The following is a 22,245-nucleotide window of genomic DNA, read 5'->3' as shown; positions in this document are numbered from 1 at the left end:
CTTTGGAAGAGGACCGAAGTAGTGTCACAAAGTACCTCAGATTTCTGTCCTGAAGGGAGTCCATAATAGGTCTTCAACAAGGTCCAAAATTAGGCCTCAAGTGTAGCCTCAAAACCAGCCTTAAGTCACATTTGAAGTGAGCCTCAGGGATACAGATCCGAACCTCAGAAAAATGTCCCACAGAGGGCTCCAAATTAGTCCACAGATCTTACCTCAATCAGTCCGCAATGAGCCTCAGGAAGTCAACACAGGTTGCTTTAGACAAGCTCGGATTAGGGCTCAAATATCAACACAAATTGCCTCAGAAAATCAGTGAAGATTGCCTTAGACCAGCTCGCATTAGGGCTCAGAAAATCAACAAAAATTGCCTCAGAAAGTCAGTGAAGATTGCCTCAAACCAGCTCGCAATGGGGCTCAGAATTGCCTCAGAAAACCACAGTGAATACCCAAGATATGCCTCAGTAAAAGGATCTGTTGAACTCAGCGTATAGGTGCCACTGCTGGCCACATAAATCTGTGTCAAGAAGGCCAAATTTAGGCCTCAGGTTGTCTGAAATAGAGGCTTGAAACTCTTCCAGAAATAGGGCCGAAAAAGTGCGTAGAAACCCTTGCTTAGATTACTCCATAAACCCAGCGAAAACCATTAACCAAAAGATAAAGAAAAAAAAAAGCCTTTGTGTCTCCAAAACTCAGCCTGCTCCTTCAGTTATGTGTGACAATCCAAGGCCTCAGAAATCATAGATGTTATTTGCAAATGAAGTGCATCAGTTGGTCTCGTTGGAGGGCAGATGAGCCCTCTATTTATACAAGATTAGGAGGCTTCTAGAGGGGCTGACATGGCCTTATTTTTTGGAGCAGACTTTACAAAATTCAAAATTGAATATTTTGAAGCCAAAAATTTAATCTCCCATTAAGGCCAACTTAAATGAGGTTTTCTTGCTTGAAGGAGGATCGATTAGAGCAGCTCAAAAGCCCATAAAAAATTATCAAAAATATTTTTTAATATTAATGCCATCAATAATCCAAATCTGACCAATCATCAAGTAATGCCATCAATAATCCATATCTGACCAATCATCAAGTTGCCTTCATCATTTCATTTGGGGACCTTGACCATATTTTCAAAGCACAAATTTTGATCAGGTATATCTCCTCAGTGGTGAGGAGTTTTGACGCATGCCACCTAATCATATAAAACACAACATAGGAAGCCCGTAGTCAATACATATCGCAGATCAACGAACAAGAACACCTCGAGTTGCAGCACAAAATCTTTTATTATAGTAGAAAAAATAGTTCCCAGTGGGACAATAGTTTACAAAAATGCTTTAGTAGCAATATTCTAGCGAGAGATCAAGATGACTAGAGACTCAACTGACTCTCTAATTTATAGATAAATCCTCTAAATGGAAAAATAACGACTAGTTTCTTTGATCTTTGTCAAAATAATCTTGGCCGTTGATAAACACATCAAGATCTTTTAATCTTGGCCCTTGATTTTTTTTTTTTTTTGAGGAATTTTTGAATTTATCATTTAATCCCATTTTAATTAGCTCAAAATTAATTATTTTGAGCTAATTTCCTCAAATTTGACTTTGATTTAACCACCAACGTCCAAGGGTCCAAATTTTCTTGAAATATACAATATTCTCTTGGTGGAGAACCTTTAAAAATTGACTCTTTTAAGACCCAAGAATTTTTTCATTTGGAGAATTTATTTTCCCAAGACATTTTAAATTTGACTCTAATTAATTAATTTTTCTGGCTTCGGAATTTTTTTGTTTTTTGTTTTTTATTCTTGTTGTTTTTTGGCATTATTCTTGTTGTTGATAAACACATCAAGATCTTTTAATCTTGGCCCTTGATTTTTTTATTTTTGAGGAATTTTTGAATTTATCATTCAATTCCATTTTAATTAGCTCAAAATTAATTATTTTGAGCTAATTTCCTCAAATTTGACTTTGATTTAACCACCAACGTCCAAGGGTCCAATTTTTCTTGAAATATACAATATTCTCTTGGTGGAGAACCTTTAAAAATTGACTCTTTTAAGACCCAAGAATTTTTTCATTTGGAGAATTTATTTTCCCAAGACATTTTAAATTTGACTCTAATTGATTAATTTTTCTGGCTTTGGATTTTTTTTGTTTTTTGTTTTTTATTCTTGTTGTTTAAATTTTGGCAGAAAAATTAATTAATTTACACATAAGGGGATTTAATTATTTTTCAATCCCTCTAATACATGAGATTTTTCATTTACAAGACTCAAAGAGGGAATACACATTTGGCTAAGACCCTCAAGACACAACCCATTTGCGACACAACATGATCTAGTAAACCAAGTGATTTGAAATAAAATAATTAAGCCAACTAGCTTAAATTATTCCCAAACCACTTTACATTAGACTCGACTAAAAACACTAGGACTCACCTAATAATTCGATAATAAATTTCACCCTAGCTTTGGGGTTTAAGATGGAGGGAAAAAACTCTTCTGATTAGCCGTGTCTAGAAACCCTGGTAATTAGTGAGGTTAAAAAACCTCCTAGGATGGAATTTGTCATCAAATTATAGGCTTACCTAGGTTGTTACATACACTCAAGGTTTTACTAAGATCATTTACATTACATAACTTGCAGAATGGGATAACCATGACACATGGATTGTTGATATGTGATCTGATCCTTGTTGAAAAAGTTGGCACTTTCGCTTCCCTGGAACTTTGACAATTTGAGTGCAACAAACCCTAAACAAAAGGGATTGATTGCTTCCGCTTGAAAGAAGAAACATTAGCTTCTAGAAGATCTGACATCTTGATGATGAACATGATTTTAGGCTGAAGGTAAGGAGGCTGAAGATTAAGAGGGAGCTGTCATGTTCACCAAAGATAAGCATCTTGTATTTCTTTTATCATCACTAATGATGTGTAATCTTTGCTAATGATGTGGTCAACGATGAGGTTGATTTGGTCAAGGTCAATAGGATGATGTGGATGAGATGATATGTAATCCTTGATTATGTGTTATGAAATTCTTGATGGCATGGACCTCTTGGTTGTAAGATAGACGAGGTCAATGATGATGATGTCATCTCCTTGATGATGTAGACAAATTGATGGTCCACTCTTTGATGATGCGAACAAATTGATGGTCCACTCTTTGATGATGATGAAGTGGACTCCTTCATGATGTTGATATGGGCTCCTTGTTGATAATGATATGGAATCCTTGATGTCCTTGATGATATGGATTTATGCTGTAAACTTATGTTCATTGATGATGTGAACTTTTTAATGATGATGTGGACTTTTGATGATGACATTGACTCATTGATGTTGTGGACTTTTTAATGAGGACATTGGCTCACATTAATAATGTGGACTTGGGCTCCTTGATGAGTTGAATGAGATTGACTGGACCCATGAAGACTAAGGTCAAGAGGGAGTTGACACACTCTCAAGAGATAAGCACCTTTTTGATTATTTCTATTATTGTTTCATTAATGAGTCTCTTATCCTTGTATATTTTGCTTGGCTGTATTTATTCTTCAATGGCCTCTTAGTGAGGATCTAGGTGCATATTGAAGACTGCCAAGGATGTGGCAACAAATGAAGAAAGATGGAAGAACAAAGAAAAGAAGACTAGTGATTGGATGAAGAGGGAGTAGATAAGATCATCCATTGTTTTATTTCATGGAGTAAAGTCTGTCGTGACTTCCAAGATGAAGATGGCAAGAAGTTTGAAGAATGATGTTGATTCAAATTTGTTGGAGATGAGCATGCTAAGTGCAAAAGCTGAAGACCTCTATGCCTACTATAAGAGGGAGCTGCTTGTTTGTGAGATTGAAAGTGTGGCATGAGCTTGATCCTTACATAATGAATTGTGAGTCCATGAACACTTGATGAAAATTTTTAGAAGCTACGAGACTCTAGTGATGACTTGATTGATTCTCTCATTGGCTCGACATTGCTTATTCTAACTAGACCATATGTATTCTGGGTGTTGTATTGGTCTGAATGACATGGATGGTCTTGCTCCATGTAGCTCATTTGACGTTGGAAATGTAGGTAATTTGTGAAGTTAGTAGCTGATTTATTTGCCCTCTGTTGATGAGATGGTCATTGATATTTGCTTTTGTGAAAAGTTTCTTATTGTCTGCTGGATTCAACCGTGGTTGCTAATGTTTTCTCTTGGCACACTTTTATGTTGATAAGCTTCTGTGAGAAGCCACTTGTTATTTGTTGGATTGCTTGCTTCTGTGAGAAGCCCCAGTTGAAGATTGAATAGCTTGATGTTGTTGTCTGCTAGAATTATTTGATTTTGCTGACACTTTTGAATGCTGTGGTCGCTGAGATGACATGTATGTTTCTGTTGCATAGCTGATTTGTGAATCAGTTAAAGTTGTTTGCCGGTATTGGAAGTTTGGAACCAATCATGATATAGATGCAGATTGACTGCTACCAACAGGGAGAGCACATCAGGATGTTGCTTTAGCATGGGATCTACCATGATTTCCTGGATGAGCAGGAAGCAGGGATTTGTCACTCTCAGTTCAACCAAGGCAAAGTGTATTGTAGCTAGTATGGCTAGCTGTGAGGCAGTGTGGCTACAGAAGCCCTTTGCAAAGTTGTTTGATCATGTGCCAGATATTGACCGTGATATGTTGTGACTGAAGAGATATGTCGATGCCAAGTAAAACAAGCGTGCTGTAAACAAGAAGTACACATTGAGGTGTTACTTTAGTATGGGTCTTGCTTTGATTTCTTGGATGAGCCGATAGCAGATTTCCATTACACTTAATCCAATAGTGGTCGATCATATTGTAGCTTGTATGTTTGAATTGCGAGCATTGTGGCTTCAAAAGCTATCCACAAGATTTTCAAACATGGTGTCATTGATGGAGCATTGAGGCTCCAACATAGTGGGAGCGATGAGGCTCTAGCACAGAGGGAGTAGTGAGGCTCTGACAATGACTTGTTATAGAACTGAAGCAGTGAGGCTTCAACAGTTGAGCAAATTGTAGACATTCTCACCAAGCCATTGCCCAAAGAAAAGTTCTCATTCTTCAGAGAGCAGCTTGTGTGTAGGATAATGTATTCCTCCTTGAGAGGGAACACTGCTGATTGAGACTAGTATGCTCTTCCCCAGTCTTTCAACTAGCCATGGACTTGGTGAGGGGGGATTGAGCAGCGAGGTTCTTGGGTGTGACGGTACTCCTTGGAGCCATGAACTTGCATGAGTACATGCCCCACTATGCATCCTACCCGTAAGTCACCTAATGGACTTGGTAAAGCTTGTCGGGATCGCCAACCATTTGGCTAGTGGGTGAGGAGACTCAGGTGTGTGTGATCTTTACCAAAGTTAGACGCGATTGCCATGGACGTGGTTAAGGTAAATTGATCTCCCCTAAGTATTGGATGCAGGTTTTCTACCACTTGATTATTGAGGATCAAGTTGGGTGAGGGTCAATCAGTGGCCATAGGGTGCGTGATCTTTACCAAGGTCATCTATGAATGGCATGGACTTGGTTGTGGTAAATCAATATCCCCTATTGTCATTGTGGATCATTCTTCTGAGATGAGATGAGATGAAATGATGATGCAACTATCACTTTCCTTATGTTGAGACATGTGCATTTGAGATGAGATTTATGATATACTCTTTTAGGTCATGGAGCTTGACCTAGAGACCATGGGGTGTCTCTGATCTTTACCAAGGTCATATATGACTGCCATGGACTTGGTTGTGGTAAATTGATCTCCCCTATTATCCGTTGTGGATCAAGACGTCATTGTTCAGCTGAGATGAGATCTATGGAGCAACGGGAAGAATACCTCCCTAGTTGAGAGGGAGTGTTGAAATTGGATTGAGATGCTATCTGCTTTCCTTATGATGACAAAAAATGAAAATTCGTCCATGGCTAAGGTGTTAAAAAATGTGTAACTAGGTTCGGTCTTCATAAATATGAAATGTACTTTTGATTCTTGTATATTGTAAAATGAAAGAAAAATTATTATTGTTATTTTTTGAAGCATGGGTTTCGTGCTCAAGGTATTTTATTTTAGAGGTCAAGCACCCATTGAGTGCTTCCAGGGTTTGTCCTAAGTCAAGAAGTCAAGAGTCATTGTCATATGTTGAAGACCCCATTGGGCACATTGTAACTTGTAAAAAGTATTAATTTTGTATTTAAAACTGTCAAAATACCCTCCAAGACCAAGTCGGCCTACCAACTAAGAAGTCAACCTAATTTGAGGTATTTTGTCCACCTTCGAAGCCTATATATAAGAGGGAACTTGACCTCCTAGAGACACAATTCATAGTGAAGGAGAAGAAGAAAGAGGTTAGCGAAGGAAGAAGGACGAAGATCAACTACTTGGGTAATTTCTCTCTCTCTCTAGTCACACGTGTGAAGGAAGAAGACTAGGGTTTCTGTTGTTGGGTTAGGGTTTTGCTGCTGTAGGATCGAACTTGAAGAAAGTGCAGAAAGAAGGACAAAGGAAGGCTCATTATGTCATCTTCAAACCCTAGAAGAAGGAGAAAGTCAAGCGAAGGTCTCAAGAAGTCTTGGAAGCCCGAAATAAGCTCACACGTACGGAAGCAACTGTTGCTGGGAGTGTCGAAAATTTCAGACTTGCAGTAGAGGCTGCAAATCTGTGGCTGGGGGTCGAAATTGCGCTACTGGTAGAGATTTGACTGGGTTTGACCTGGATAAAGGAAGCACATCATCAAGAAGGTTGACTTGGACTTGGACTTGGACTTGGAGAAGTATTGGTCTTGTTCTAGAGGTCTTGGAATTTGTCATTTGAAGAATCTAGAAGAAGAGAAGAGATTTGTGGGTTTTCCTCTCAAGTGGAGGGGTTTTGGCCCTGGCTTGCAGCCTATATCTTGTGTTCTTGTGTACTATTGATCTTCTCGTTTTGGTAGCTGTTTGATGGTAAGAATAACATAATAATACAAGAAGAAGCTAATAAGTAAGAAAAAGTAAAAAGATATCACAAGCAGTTATCAAGCTAAAGTGAAATCACTCTATCCATTGCCCTATAGATTTCTCAACAGAGGGAGTGTTGAAAATTGTGGCCATGTTTGACATTTCCATCAAAGAAAATAAAAAAGAAGAAAAAGGAAATTAAAATTTCAAATTTGAATTTATTATTTTACCATCAAAATTAACAAGTCAGCCTCATAATATTTCAAGTCATCTGGGCCCAATAAGGCACCCGTTCGACCCCCTCAAAAGTCTATATAAAGGAGCCTTTCCTCCATCATCTGGATACACATCAATTTTGATCATGAAATCTCTGTTCTAGCGAAGGAGGAAGAAGAATAGGAGGGTTGAAGTTCAAAAGGAAGCCTTGGAAGGTTTCTTCTTGCTCTTGGGTATTGGTCTGGTTATTTTGTTGATGCTGCTTTTGATGTATTGATGTACTATGAACTCTCTCACTCTCTCATAAGGAAGAATTTATGGGTTTTCCCCTTATGGGTTTTTGCCCTGGCCTCAGGCCTGATTTTTGTGTCTCTTGTCTCATGGTTTCTTGGTGTTTCTACTGTGATTTACTACTGCTTTTTCATGCTTATGAATGAATTTTCTAATGATGAATAATGTGAATGCTAATAGTAGTAAATTATAATGATTGTTTGAAGTTGTTATTAGTTCAAGAAAGTTAATTCTAGCAATGCCCTAGTTAAGATTAACAGATTGCTCTCCAACAGACCTCGGCTTATCGTTCAATAGAATTCGGCTTACCTTGAACAAAACTTTGCTCTCACTCCAAAAGAACTCGACTTGCCCTCGGTCTAAACCCTTGTTCTGCCACTCTCTTCCTTCACTAAAGACTTCTAGAATAGATTCAAAATTACTTGATTTGGTGGTTAGAAATGCTCCCTCTCACGCCCATTTATATTGCATTTGAGGTCTAGATTGGGCTGTCTAGTAGATAGTATGATGAATATTCAAAAAATCATTTCTCCTCAACCATGAGGAGTTAGAGGGTGCCATATATCATTGGAAAGGTATTTGAATAAGCTTTCCAACCATATATACTATGCTCCCATTTGAGCTAGGTAATTGGAGTAAAAATGGCTTCAAAGATAGGATATCCAAATGGGGCCTGCTTGTACTTTGGTTGGGTTATTCTTCATTCCTATGGAATTTGAGGGAGTGCTATATATCGTTGGAAAGGTCTCGAAATATGCTATTTGACTATGTATTTTTCTCTTTCATTTGGACAACCTTTGACATTAATAGAAACCATTTTCAAAAGCTAGAAACTGAAAGAACATCCTTTAGCTAGGAGCAAAAATAAATGGTCTAAAATGTTGTGGATGCCATAACCTCTATTAAAAGAGATTTTATATCGAAGAAGCAAAAAAATGGTGGGTACGACTAAGGATGTTTATCATAGAAATTTTAGTAAGGAAGGATAGACAAGCGGGTAGAGTATATATAAATGTTAAGGAGCAACTATAGTTTGTAGAACCACTTGTTGAAATTTGGGCAACTATGGGACAAATTTTCCCATATAAACCCTAAGACCCCAGAGGAAAGCCATCTTTCCCCAAAAGGATATTCACATTGGTTAAAGAAATATTATTATTAATGTATTTGCTTTCCTCCTTAATATGACAACCTTACTTGGGCGTGCCATCATATAGAAGAATTCATATTGAGCAAAGGAAATATTAAACGTGAATTTAATTCAAGGAATAAAATTATTATTTGACAAGTCGGCCTAATGGAATAAGTCAGCCTGCCAAGTCGGCCTGCCCCAAGGGACGTGACTTTTCGATTGCGAAAACGTTTATATATTAGCACGATCCTCAATCATTTTGGTGCAACAATTCGACTTCCTTTTGTGGTGGATATTTGGCCTAACTTAGTGATAGAACTTGATGATTTTCTGTGGTGGCTCAACATACTTATCTATGTGGTGGCTCGACATAATTAGCTCTGTGATGACTCGCACTTTGTGATGGCTTGCACTTTATAGTGGTTCACATATCCTTTTGAGGCTCACATTTATTTCTTTGTGGCCCGTATGGCAATCCTCTATGGTTCACATTTTAGGCTCGCATATGGTTCCTCTGTGACTCGAATTACAGGTTCACATATGACTCGCATTACAGGTTCATGTATGGTTTCTCTGTGGCTCACTACTAGCGATGGTTCATATGGTTTGTCTGTGGCTTACATTACTTACAATGAGATATATTTGACAGTGGTTGTCACAAATATAGATGACACAAGTAATCTATACCACAGTGACCTTGACTTGAAGACATGTAACCATGACTAGGACAATGATCCTGCTAAATAACAATAACCTTAATAGATGACTATGATAGTGACTTTGTTGCTTTGATGTATGACATGATAGTATAATTGTGACAATGGCATCTTGATCACAGTGATAACAATATACAATACTGTTGTGGCATTGACTTAGTATGGTAGTGACTTAAGATATGGCAGTGATCTAGTAAGGAAGTGACCCGATATGACCATGATGACAGTGACCTTGCTCTTGTGATACATGACAGTAATGATGGCACTTGACAGTGATGTAACATGTTGTTCCTTGATAGTGAAGACTCATGATATTGATGGTACTTATTGCAGTGACATGGATGATGCTACTTGAGACTGAGACATGATAGCAACTCTCTTGGACTTGATTGATTATTGGAGGTCAAATTGTTCAGTTCACAAACGAAGTTGTGAACTGACTTGGGTTGGCTCTAGGAGGGCTGATGTGATTGTTGTTTACTGATTGTACTTTGTATCTCAGTTGAACATTTGATGAAAATCTAATAGAAGAAGAATTTGGTTGGGTGTTCCCCCTTGTGGGGTTTTGCCCTGGTCTCTGACCTAAATCTTGGTTTCTACCGTGTATGCTTTTCTTTTGTTCTTTATCGTTATGCTGCATTGTTGATGTTTATTGTTCTCTATGCATAATTGCTAATGATGATATGATGGTATGGGGTGAATGTAATGAGAAAATGATTGAAAAAGTTTGTAAATTCAATTATCTACAACAGAGAACAACCTAGCCCTAAAGTTAACATGGTTTCAGAGTTGGGCTGAAGGAAAGTCATTGAGATCAACCCCATGAAGACACCTGAGATGAAGTTCATAATCAAAGCAGAGTGAAAGGGATGAAAATGGCATAGAACTAAAAGAATGCTAAGGTTTGAAGGAAATCCTAGGAAACCCTTGTTTTTACAATAGAGGTTAGGGTTTGTGAGAAACCCTCACAGTGGCCTTGGATATGATAAAGCCATACAACAATGGAACTCTAATGTGAAACTTTCTGATATGTTATGATAAGTGAGAAGCCCATTATAGATTAAGAGAAACCCTAGGAGAAGGGTACGCTGTAGATTCAATGGCCGTTGTATACATTGATGGTTGGACTTGGCTGCTAATGAAAGAGATAAAAGATATATGTGGTACCTATGAAGATGTATTTCTTTTGAAGACATTATCGACATATGGTTGATGTTCCATGGTATAGGATCAAGAGGGAGCTGATAGCTTCCTCCAATCTTCTTTAAAGATAAGTACTTTCAAGGCTTATGTTATTTTCTGCTCTTGTTTAGATTTATTGTTATAGTCTATTGTTTATTCTTCTTGCATGAATATTTGAATGATTCTTTCATTACTTCTTGGATGAGGATATGATCAAAGGAAGCAAACCTTGAGGATAATCAGGATGCAAAATGGTGCAGGAAGAGTAAGCTCCAAGAGGAGCTGATGCAGGAAGAGTAAACTCCAAGAGGGAGCTAATGTAAGAAGAGTAAACTCCAAGAGGGAGTTGATGCAGGAAAAATGAAGGAGCCACTCTCATATCTAGAGAAGAAAGAAAGACTTGCCTCATAATCAGGTACACCTTCATTATGTTTATTTAGTTTGCTATTATTGCTCTTGCACTGGTTCTGGGGTCTACAGGTACATTTGATGAATATGAGGGACAAGTCCTCTATATTGAGATTGAGTAGGATGTAGAGCCATCCCTTGATCAAAATGGAAATGAACAAGAGCCTAGACCTTGGAGGAAGGATTAGAGACCGGATGATGTCTATGATTGAAGGAGGTTTCCTATTTAGAGGAAGTAGACTGTCAGGTTGAATGCAACATTCTAATGAGATGATGAAAGCAATATATCCTTCATACAAGGACTATTCTAGATGACAAGATGCAACAATGTCAGATGCCTTTGCCATATTAAGTTCAACAGTGATAAGGAAGACACTCTCAGAGGGAGAGGATTGCGATAAGATCCTAACATCTGTTGCCTGATGCACTATTATCATATATACATGAAGTTGGCTTCCTCCATGATTTATTTAAGGAAGAATCCTACTTAGAGCCACCTCAAAGCTTTTGAAGCACATAAGAAGAAACTTGTGATTTTAGATTGAAGTACCATGTGGACTCAAGCAAGTCCCTTGAACTTGGCATGCTTGGATTGATGGCAACCCCTCTTCAAGATTAAAGGTATGTCTTTGATATTTGGTTTTATAAGCTAATAATTTATTCTCTGACAGGATCAAATCACCTCATCAAGAGGGAGTTGACCTTTGAGCCCTAATGATCAACTACTTGAGATTAAAAGTATAACAGAGAGATGATGAGGACTTCCTTACTAAAATATGTATGTTGTCAGAGAGTTGGCATGATGGATTACATTGAAACTGTTGAGAGAGTCTCTTCAATATTCAGATTTGATCGATCTCATGATGAGTGGGCAGTCAGATGGATCCTTGCTTTGTATTATATACTCTGAGCCAGATAGAGCCTGGATATGTATTGGGATATCTACATAAAATGATTAATCATGGATTGAGATACACTGTCGGATTTCATGAATACAACAATGTTGAATGAGGCTAAAAAATGTTGTTGATTGGAAGAGCACATCTGGGTGTTGTTGTAGCTTGGGGTTTGTCATGATTTCTTGGATGAGCTGAAATACAAGCCTATTGCTTTGGGTACAACAAAGGTAGAGTATATTATTGCTAGCATGACTAGCTGTGAGACAATGTGGTTGAGAAAGCTCTTTCGAGAGCTGCTTGTGCATGTGTTGGGCACGACTATGATATGTTGTGATATTAAGAGTGGGGTCTGACTTTCTGAGAACCCTGTGTTTCATGATTGGTCCAAGGCTCAAGCATTTTTGAGATTAGATATCACTATATCCGAGATATGGTGTAGAGGGAGCAGTTTGGCTCCGACATTGATTTTTTGTGGAATTGAAGTAGTGAGGCTTCCACAAATGAGTAGATAACAAACATTCTTACCAAGCCTTTGCTGAAAGGGAAGTTCTTGGTCTTTAGAGAGCAGGTTGGATGTGACCCTCCCAGGAAAGGGTCACATATGATTGAGAAAACTAAGTTATGCTCTTCCCCCCTGTTTGAGCTCCTAATGAGAAGAATTGAGCCAAAGAGCTCCTGGGGTTGAGGGAACTTGTGGACAATAGGTGTGTCTGATCCTTACTTCATGGTTAGTGTGTATCTCCCCCTACCGAGTATCCTCCAGTATGCATCCTACCCAAAAGTTGGGCTTGTAGGGATTGCCACCCATTTGGCCAATTGATGAGGAGACTTGGGCATGTCTGATCCTTACCTCTCATGGTAAGTGGTATCCTACCTATTGTCGATCGGATATATAGGGTGGCAACTTAATCTCCCCTATTTGTGGATATAGGGTGGAAGCCGGAGCTCCCTTGTGATGATTCGTCTTCTTTAGATAGAGACATCATTATTGAGCTGATGTGATGAGATCGATGTCTTGTTGACGCAGCTAAGTTGAGATGTGATGTGATGAGATCGATGTCTTGTTGATGCAACTAAGATGAAGGTCATGCAACCTGACCTAGAGTCCAATAGGGTTTAGAGGATCAAATTGATCTCCGCTACCATTGATTGTGGATTGTTCTTTTTCTATGGGACGAGATGAGATGAGACATGATGTGACATCCGAGATGAGATTTATGATGCTAATGGAAATTCCTCCCTAGCTGAGAGGGAGTGTTGAAATTTGGGTAGCTATGGGACGAATTTCCCCATAGAAACCCTAAGACCCCAAGAGCAAAGCCCATCTCGCCCCAAAAGGAAATTCACATTGGCTAAAGAAATATTATTATTATTAATGTGTGGGCTTTCCTCCTTAATATGACAACCTTACTTGGGCATACCATCATATAGAAGAATTCATATTGAGCAAAGGAAATATTAAATGTGAATTTAATTCAAGGAATAAGATGATTATTTGACAAGTCGACCTGTCCCAGGAAACACGACTTTTCACTTGCAGAAACAACTATATATTGGCATTGATCCTCCATCATTTTGGTGCAACAATTCGGCCTCCTTCTGTGGTGGATATTCAGCCTAACTCAGTGACAGAACTCGGTGATTTTCTGTGGTGGCTCGACATACTTAGCTTTGTGATGACTCACTCTATGATGGCTTGCACTTTACTGTGGTTTTCACATCCTTCTAAGGATCACATTTATTTCTCTATGGCTCATATGGCAATCCTCCGTGGTTCACATTACAGGCTCGCATATGGTTCCTTTGTGACTCACATTACAGGCTCACGTATGGTTTCTTTGTGGCTTACATTACTTATAGTGGTTTGTATGGTTTGTCTGTGGCTCACATTACTTATAGTGGTTTGTATGGTTTGTCTATGACTCACATTAGTTACAGTGAGATACCTTTGACAGTAGTTTATGCTGGCTGTGATACGTATGGTTGTGACAAATATAGACAACACAAGTAATCTATATGATAGTGACCTTAACTTGAAGACATGACTGTAACCATGACTAGGACAGTGATCTTGTTGCATAACAGTAACCTTAATAGATGACTATGATAGTGACTCTATTGCTTTGATGTATGACATGATATGATAACTGTGACAGTGGCATCTTGATGACAATGATAACAATATACAATACTCTCAATGACAGTAAATCTTGTTGGTTGTATGGCAGTGACCTGATAAGACCATGATGACAGTGACCTTGCTCTTGTGATACATGACAATAATGATGGCACTTGGCAGTGATGATGTTCCTTGATAGTGAAGACTCCTGATATTGATGATAATTATTGCAGTGACATGGATGATGCTGCTTGAATCAGTGATATGATAGCAGTTCTCTTGGACTTGTTTGATTATCGGAGGTCAGATTCTTCAGTTCACAAACGAAGTTGTGAACTGACTTGGGTTGGCTCTAGGAGGCCTGATGCTATTGTTGTACAATGTATTCTTATTGTATTTTGTATCTCAGTTGGACATTTGATGAAAATCTAATAGAAGAAGAATCTGGTTGGGTTTTCCCCCTTGTGGGGTTTTCCCCTAGTCTCTGACCTAAATCCAAGTGTCTCTACTGTGTATGTTTTTCTTCTGTTGTTCTTTACTCTTTAGCTGCATTGTTGATGTTTAATGTTCTCTCTACATAATTACTAATGATGATATGATGGTATGGGGTGAATGTAATGAGAAAACATTTGAATTTTTTTATAAATGCAATTATCTACAACAGAGAACAATCTAGCCCTAAAGTTAACACCACTGAGATAAATTAAGCTGAAATTCCAAATAAAAGTATGAAAGGTGAGATGGCTTGAGGATCCTCTATTGGCATCATAAGAGTAGCTATTACTGGCATAAAATTGCAGTGACATTTTTTTTCCAGGAGCTGTGACTAAGATCAATGATCTAGAGACAATAAGCAACGTGATTGCATCAGTTCACAACAGCTTACATTAGAACTTTACGTGGCCCAGTAAAGATATAAAGAAGATCAACTCGAGGGATATGCACATGTTAGTTACTGCATGTCTATGGACAAGCTAATGGCGATAGTGAAAATGAAAGAACATTGGTTGCAGGATTATCTTGGATTGTTTTGGGATTTCCTTTGATTGACTTGCATGTAGTTGGTTGGTAGCCTGGAGATGGTTTTCAGAGGTGTGTTGATGGATGTTACCTGCATTTAATTAATTGGATCACTTGTAAACTATGTTCCACCATGTTTTTGGGACAAGGGAGATGCACAAGGTGGATGTGTGGGAGCACCCCCAAATTTTAGGGAAATTCAGGGGGGATGGGTATGATGGGGTCCCTAGCATAGGGATCTCCATTTCTAAAATTATATAATTTAAAATAATAGTGATAAAATCTCAACAAGTTTGTTACTGCATGTCTATGGACAGGCTAAAGGCAATAGTGAAAAATAAAGAGCATTTCTTGCAAGATTATAGGGTTTTGGATTGATTTGGGATTTTCCTTGATTTAATTATTGGTTGGTAGCCAGGAGATGGTTTACAGAGCTGTGATGATGGATTTTACCTATATTCAGTTAATTGGATCACTTATACGCTATGTTCTGCCAAGTTTTTGGGATGATGGAGTGCAGGGGCGGGAAGATGCACAAGGGGGATGTGTGGGAGCACCCCCAAATTTTAGGGAAATTCTGGGGGGACGGGGGTATGTGGGGGTCCCTAGCATAGGGATTCCCGTCTCTTAAGTTAAAAAAATAAAAATAATAATGATAAAATCCCAACAACAACAATTCATCCCATGCAAAATCATCATTTTGCAATCTAGGATGGAAACACAATCCTGCCAATCATGAAATCCTGAAACTGTTAAATCTGCTGAATTCTGAATGGGATATGAAATTCTACTTTCTCCATATGAGGTCCAATGAGGTTGGAACCACTCTTAAACATCCTGAATCAATTAATGGTAATGTCCCTTTATCTTGCCTTTTTTATCCTTGTGACTTTAAGACTTTAATATTACCAATTTACCATTAATTACTATAGTCACAGACTCCTCAAAGTTCTATCCCCTATTTTTGTTCTATCTTCATAGGTTGTTGGACAAAATCTGTTTGTGGGAGGGGATGGGGTCGGTTGCACTATGGTGTCCCCCTTTTGGGGGAGGGGTCCCCCACTCTATGGAAATGTTTCCTCATGTGTTTCCCCAAAGGGGGATGTGGGGAAATGTTTCCCTAGGTGCCCCCCCCATCCCCGGTGCGTGGGAAATATTTCCCTAGGTGCCCCCCCATCCCTAGTGCATGGAAAACGTATCCCCGTGGAACATTGCTTGTAAATCATGGTTGTCACATGCTAGTTGTTGGTGTCTCAACTGGCATGTTATAAACAAGGTGCTGGCAACAGCATTGGACATGCTAGTTGCCAACAAAGGAGCCATTCAAGACTGTAGTTGTAGTGATGAATTACAGGTGGCAAATGAATGTAGTAAAGAAATAATTGAAACAATGCCGAAGGTAAATCTCTTGGCGAAACATTTTCCAAATCCATGTATTAAGAAGATTGCACCTCACTCAATACTTTGTTAGTGATGGGCTGTTATAATTTTAATAATTTATCATGTCTAAGGCCTGAGAACTGCTGCTGCACTGTGAAAGATTTTTAAGTATATTGTCTTGAATTTTTATTGTTTTGTTCTAATCTTGTAATTTTACTCATTATACAGGCTCTGTTCATTTTGGTTTGGGATAGCCTATGAGGGACTCAAGTGCATCAAGGAAATTACACAAGGATTCTGATCTTTGGGAACTACGGGTGTATCATTTTGATACATGATCTAGTGTTTGAAGGAATTTCAAGATAAATTATGAATAGTGTCTGATTTCTCTTAATGCTCAAGTGAATATTTAAAGTGTTACAAAATTAGTTTTTCCATCTCAAAGGATTAGTGAATGGGTTAGTTCTCCGTCAAGAGTTTCTTTTGTGCTCTTCATTGATAAATCAGTAATGCTGCTTTAGACTGAACAGGAATTTATTTATATTCACTTTGAATTTCAGTAATCGATCTGGCATTCTGACAATAATTTTTTCTCTTCTTTCTATTGAAATTTGTCTTTTGGTATTTATTTACCTTTATCTGTGGTTGAAAATCATACAAATATTCTAGGGTTTTTTCCAACTACTTGGTAGCTGTGTGCTTGAAAAGCCTGCTTTAACCAATTTCTGCCTTCTATGTTTCTATATACTTGTCTTATCAGGAACATCAAGAAGAAGTGGATCAACTGCTGACTAGAAGAAGACCTGACATGCTGACAGCAACACATACAGGAGGGCGGTCCCTTAGAACCTTGAATCTGCATGGTCCATCTCAACAGTTGAAATTCAGTTCAGAAAAGATGCAGAATGGCTCATTTCTTTCTCAAGAGAAGAGCAAAAAAAGAGAGGGTACTGATCAGAATACTGATCCTGCTAAGACAGAATGCTCTTCAAAGGCAGGTGATAGTCGTGCAGGACATTTTAAACATGGGCATGCTGTAAGGCCAGTTGAAATTGCTAGCATTATTGACAAATATGGAGGTCTGGAGAACTCAGCAGGAGTTGAGCATCTTATTCACCTGATGCAGGAACATGTAGATGACAGTGCAAAGAAAGGAACTGACTTAATTTCATGGCGTACACTGCTTGTAGAAGTGATTGCAAACACAAACAGAGATGACTGTCTTAATCAATTCGTCCAAATCGGTGGACTTCTCATTATGGATGAGTGGCTTCAAGCCGCGCATAAAGGAAAGAATGGTGGAGGTGGCAGTCCAAAAGGAGGTGATCCCATTGATGATGAACTTCTTTTAATGCTGCTGCATGCTTTCAACAAGTTACCTGTAGATCTTAATGCTCTTAAAAAGTCGAGTGTTGGAAAATCAGTGAATTTATTGCGCAGCCACAGAAATTTTGAGATTAAGAAGAGAGCTAAATATTTAGTTGACACATGGAAAAAACGTGTTTCTGCAGAGCTGAAGGATAATGATGCAATTTCTGGATCAAGCCAAGGTGCATCTTGTCCTTCTAATCAGGTATTGGACGAAGAAGTTCATTTCCAATGTAAGGGTGGAGTATCTGCCAAAGTAGTTCCTGAAGTGCCAAAAACACTAACTGCCAAGGTAAATGAAAATACAAGCAGATTATCTGAAGCAGATGTCATGGAAAGTTCAACCTCTGCCACTCCAAGGTTGGTTGAAAAATCCTCATTGCATTCTTCAATCCATGGTTACAAAGATTATTATTGTAAGAAGCCATTTATCAGTGGCACTACTGCATCTGATATGTTAGTCCCATCAACAAAGGAAGAGAAAACCAGCAGTTCTAGCCAGTCACAGAGTAACAGTCTATCAAGTTCCAGTCTTAGAAAGGCTTCAGGATCATCTTGCAGAGAGGATTCTAAGAGTTCTGTAACAGATTCACCGAGTACTAAAGCCTTGAGTTTATTATTTCACCATAGCACATCAGGCAAGGGTATCACAGGATCTGCTATGCAAGGAAAACAAAATGAGTCTATAGGAGGGGAATCTCTTGAATGTGGTAGGCGTACAGAATATGAGGTAGTGTTACCCTCTGGAATGACGTGTGACAGGAGAGTTGATGCTGTGCATGGAGATAATATGATAAGTAACCAACCGGCAATTAGATTTTCAAACATGGGGGACAGTTTGATTTGTGACATGCCTGCGAAACATAATGCAGACAATGAATCTCTTTGTAATGTTTACCTACATATTAATACTGAGTTGAAGAAAAGCAGTAGCAATGAAGATGGAGCTACCCGAAATGATGATGGATACAGATCCTTCACTTCTGATCATGTTGATGAATGCATTATGAGTGTTGAGGAAGCTGAGAACCTAAAACAGATTCCAGAAACAGATCAACCTTCTGCATCAGGATTGTGTGAACAGATAGATCCTGCAGAGGGTTTGGCTGAAGTAGAAACATTGGTTCCTGGTGCGCAATGTAGGATCCCATCTACTTCAATGAAGTACTCGAGGCATTCTGAATCTGGAAAATTAGATGTGGACAAAGGTGGCAAAAAGCCCTTGTCATGTCCCGCTGCAACCAAAATCTTAAAGGCCGTTGAAGTGCTTCCTACAAGTAACACAGGAATAACTTCCTTGGAAACAGGAGAGAATAAACTGGATCAGGAGACAAAATCGAGATGCTATCCTGATGTTATCTCGTTCCATCCTGATGATTCAGGGAATGAAAGTATCCTTGGTATAGAGGAAGGTAAAGACAGTATTGTCTGCAAGGATTCTCCAGTCACCACTTGCAATAGTTTGTCACTGTATAGCTCAATCTCAGGAGTAGCTTCTCAACAGAAAGATGCACTTGGCCTTTCTGCACTGGTTCCTGTTACTGTTTCAGACACAGGTGCCCCCTCTGATAGCATGCTGATAAATCCTCCATCTACAGTTTTGCACCTTGAACACAAGTCTGATTCTTGTAGAATGGATGTTGGCCCTCTGTATCAAGATGCAGAGCAGTCTGAGGCAGTGCTCTCTGGTCCAGATGATAAGTTCAATTCAACAACAAAAGTTGAGATTTCAGGTGCATTGAGACAGCTGGACAATGCAAAATCTGGACAGGATGTAAGTGATGATAAAGTACGGCCAGGGCTTCATGAGGATACAATTGCCATGGGAGATGGCAACAAGCAATATGTAATCTTGGAAGATAATATGAAGGATGGAGGCACTGCAGATAGAGAAACTATTCCTAAGGAACATGTAGCGAGCACAAAGACATCAGACAGTGATACTAACAATTCAACTAAGGGTACTACAGGGTCTACTGTGGACTTTTCAAAGGTGGATATTCAGGTTGCAATGGATGCTAATCAAGATATGGAACTATATAGTATTCTATCAGATAAAGAAAATCTGGATGCAAGCACTCCCCATTCACCAAAACATGACCAGCTAAAAGAGGCCAATATAGTTAATTTTAGAAAACAGTGTACTGGAACTGAACTGGAAGATGAAGAGAAGGATGAACGATCTGGTGGCCAACATGTTCTTGATGATATCGAAAATGTGGCTAGGAAAATGAAATGCATGGAGTCAGAGAAGATGGGAGGACCTGGAGAACATAAACAAGTAGAGCAGGCAGCATATATCTCAGTTAGTGATAACAGTAAAGTGGTTGGCATAGAATTAAAACCGGATTCATTGTTTCATAATGATGAAAGGAGCCCTGCCATTCAAGAGAGAGAGGCTTCTGCATTTCCTAGGAAGTTTCTTATCAATGTGAGTGTGAAAACTGATGGAGCTGTATCCACAGTATCATCAACACGCCAAGCTGTGAAGTGTTCAGCATGCAATGCAGATGCGTTGGGTGCTTCTGAATGTCATGCTACAGATATAAAAATGGGCATGAAACAGACATGCATAGACATTGGTGTACCATTAAGACCTGAGTTTGACTTAAATGAGGGGCTTACAATGGATGAAGCAAATCAAGATGATTCAGCCATGGATACTATTGACACTGTAAAAAATGTTGCAGAAAGGCAAAGGCACAATTTCTTAGATATCGATCTTAATGTGACTGACAAAAGAACAACAGAAGATGTTGGGATGATGTCCTCTAAGTTATGTACCCAACAATCTGGATTTATGAAATCTTCAGAACAGATGAGTGAATCTGGCCAAGAGTTTATGGTCTCAAAAAATAAGCAGCCTGCTTTTTTTGGGCCTTCTGGTAGTGCTGGAAGGCTTCCTTTTGATTTGAATTGTGTCAGTAAGAATGAGGAGGATGGACTAGCCATAACTCAGCTTGGCCACTGTATTAACTATTCAGGATCTGCTGTCAAAGCTGTTTCTAAAGGCTTGCTGTATGGATCATCAAATATTTTAAGGGATTTTGACCTGAATGATGGACCTTGTTTTGAAGATGCAGGGAATGTCCCTACGCCAGAATACCTCAATCTCAGAAGCATTGATGGCCCTTATTTCCAACCAGTTATTGACATGAGAGTGAATGAGAACTCAGTGAATGGATCATGGTGGCCTCCTGTTGAAAACACTTTCCCAGCGTGTATAGCTCCCCCGGCTTCTTCTGCCAGAACAGATCCACCACCTTGCCCTGCTGATGCAACAGAAAAAGTTCAATCAATCTCATTATCAACACCTGTCCCTACTTCTTCCAGTGCTCATTTTTACAATGGAGAATACACAGGTGCAACAAGTCATGCTGCTGCTTATTCAAAGTCTACAATAGCTCCATTTCTAGCTACCGGGTTGTCATTGGGATCAAGTATCCCTTTTTCTTCCACCCCTTTGCCAGGTGGCATGGCTTCTTTGTCTGATTCACCAGGAATGGCTTACTTTCCTACAGTCCCACGCCAGTCCATAAGTGCAGGGGCATCATATCCATACTTTCAGCCCTCAATTAGCCTCATGGAACAATCTGGCATGTTGTCCATGGCATGCCTTGATCTTAATACTTGTCCAGATACAGTTATGGAATTCAGAGAGGAGACTGTAGATCCCAGGAATCTATACAATAGAGAGTCACACATCTGTTTGGAGCATAAAGCATTGCACCAGGCACGAGCTTCAGTCTCGCCTTCGAAGAGAAAAGAACCTGAAGGTGGTTGGGATTCTCATAGAACTGGGTACAAACAAGCTTCATTGTAAGAGCCAACCATATTTCTTCAGCAAACATACTGAGCAAATTTCCTCTTTCTGTTCTTGGAAGGCTTCATTGATCGAATACTGTTTTAAATTTGTTGAATCAAAGATGCATATATCAGAAATTAACAGTGGCAGTTGATTCTTCAAAAGCACGTGTGCCAAAGGTTGATTCCCACTTCACACTTACATTACAGAAGGCAAGGCCTATGCCATAGGGAATTCTTGTAGATGACTGCTTCTCCCAGCAATTTCTGGAGCTGCAGTGATGTAAAGACTAAGTAATAACTCCTGTACATTTCCAATTAAAATAAATCGAGTTGGATTATGACTCTCTTCTCAATTCACATGCTTTTACTGTTCTGGAACAACTGCTACACAATGGTGGTTGTTACATTCTGTTGGGCGACATTTGTAATCTTTGTGCAGAATTGGAGAATTCTCACCTAAATGTTCTATTATTTGGAAGGAGTTTCTATTGTAGGTGTTCGGCTTGCTGTTCATATCTACAGTTTCAACAGAGTTAGTAGGTTAAGAGAATCGTGGATATTATATTATTGTAGGGATGAGGGCTAGGTCCAATCATGATTGCCTAAAGACTGGCTATACTAACTTGATTACATGGTGCACCGATAACTGCTCTCATGATTGCTATCTTGAGTTGAGGAAAATAAAGATCAAGCCCATATGATCTCAATGATTGTGAGGGTTCAGTATTTCCTATGATCCATCACGTTGAAGTTTTTGGCAGGGGAAGCGTGGGAACGGGG

At 39.0% G+C, this 22,245-nt stretch overlaps 1 protein-coding gene across 2 annotated transcripts in view; it reads left to right on the top strand.

Moving 5' to 3' along the window:
* Positions 1 to 21,938, top strand: part of LOC149244625 (uncharacterized) — a 94,392-nt gene extending 72,454 nt beyond the window's left edge. The window contains exons 3-4 of one of the 2 annotated variants that reach the window (XM_089374927.1): positions 17,051 to 17,612; positions 17,802 to 21,938. In XM_089374927.1, coding sequence (XP_089231053.1) covers positions 17,051 to 17,612; positions 17,802 to 21,481 — 4,242 coding nt within the window. In that variant the 3' untranslated portion in view covers positions 21,482 to 21,938. Of the gene's footprint in view, positions 1 to 17,050 lie in introns of both variants that reach the window. The other variant, XM_089374926.1, reaches the window with a different exon arrangement.
* Positions 21,939 to 22,245: the final 307 nt, after the last annotated feature.

This window comes from Pinus tabuliformis, chromosome 8 (assembly GCF_031772625.1).
Source record: "Pinus tabuliformis cultivar Carrire ecotype Pingquan chromosome 8, CPIR1, whole genome shotgun sequence".
NCBI lineage: Eukaryota > Viridiplantae > Streptophyta > Pinopsida > Pinales > Pinaceae > Pinus > Pinus tabuliformis.
This window is presented reverse-complemented; position numbering and strand designations above follow the sequence as displayed.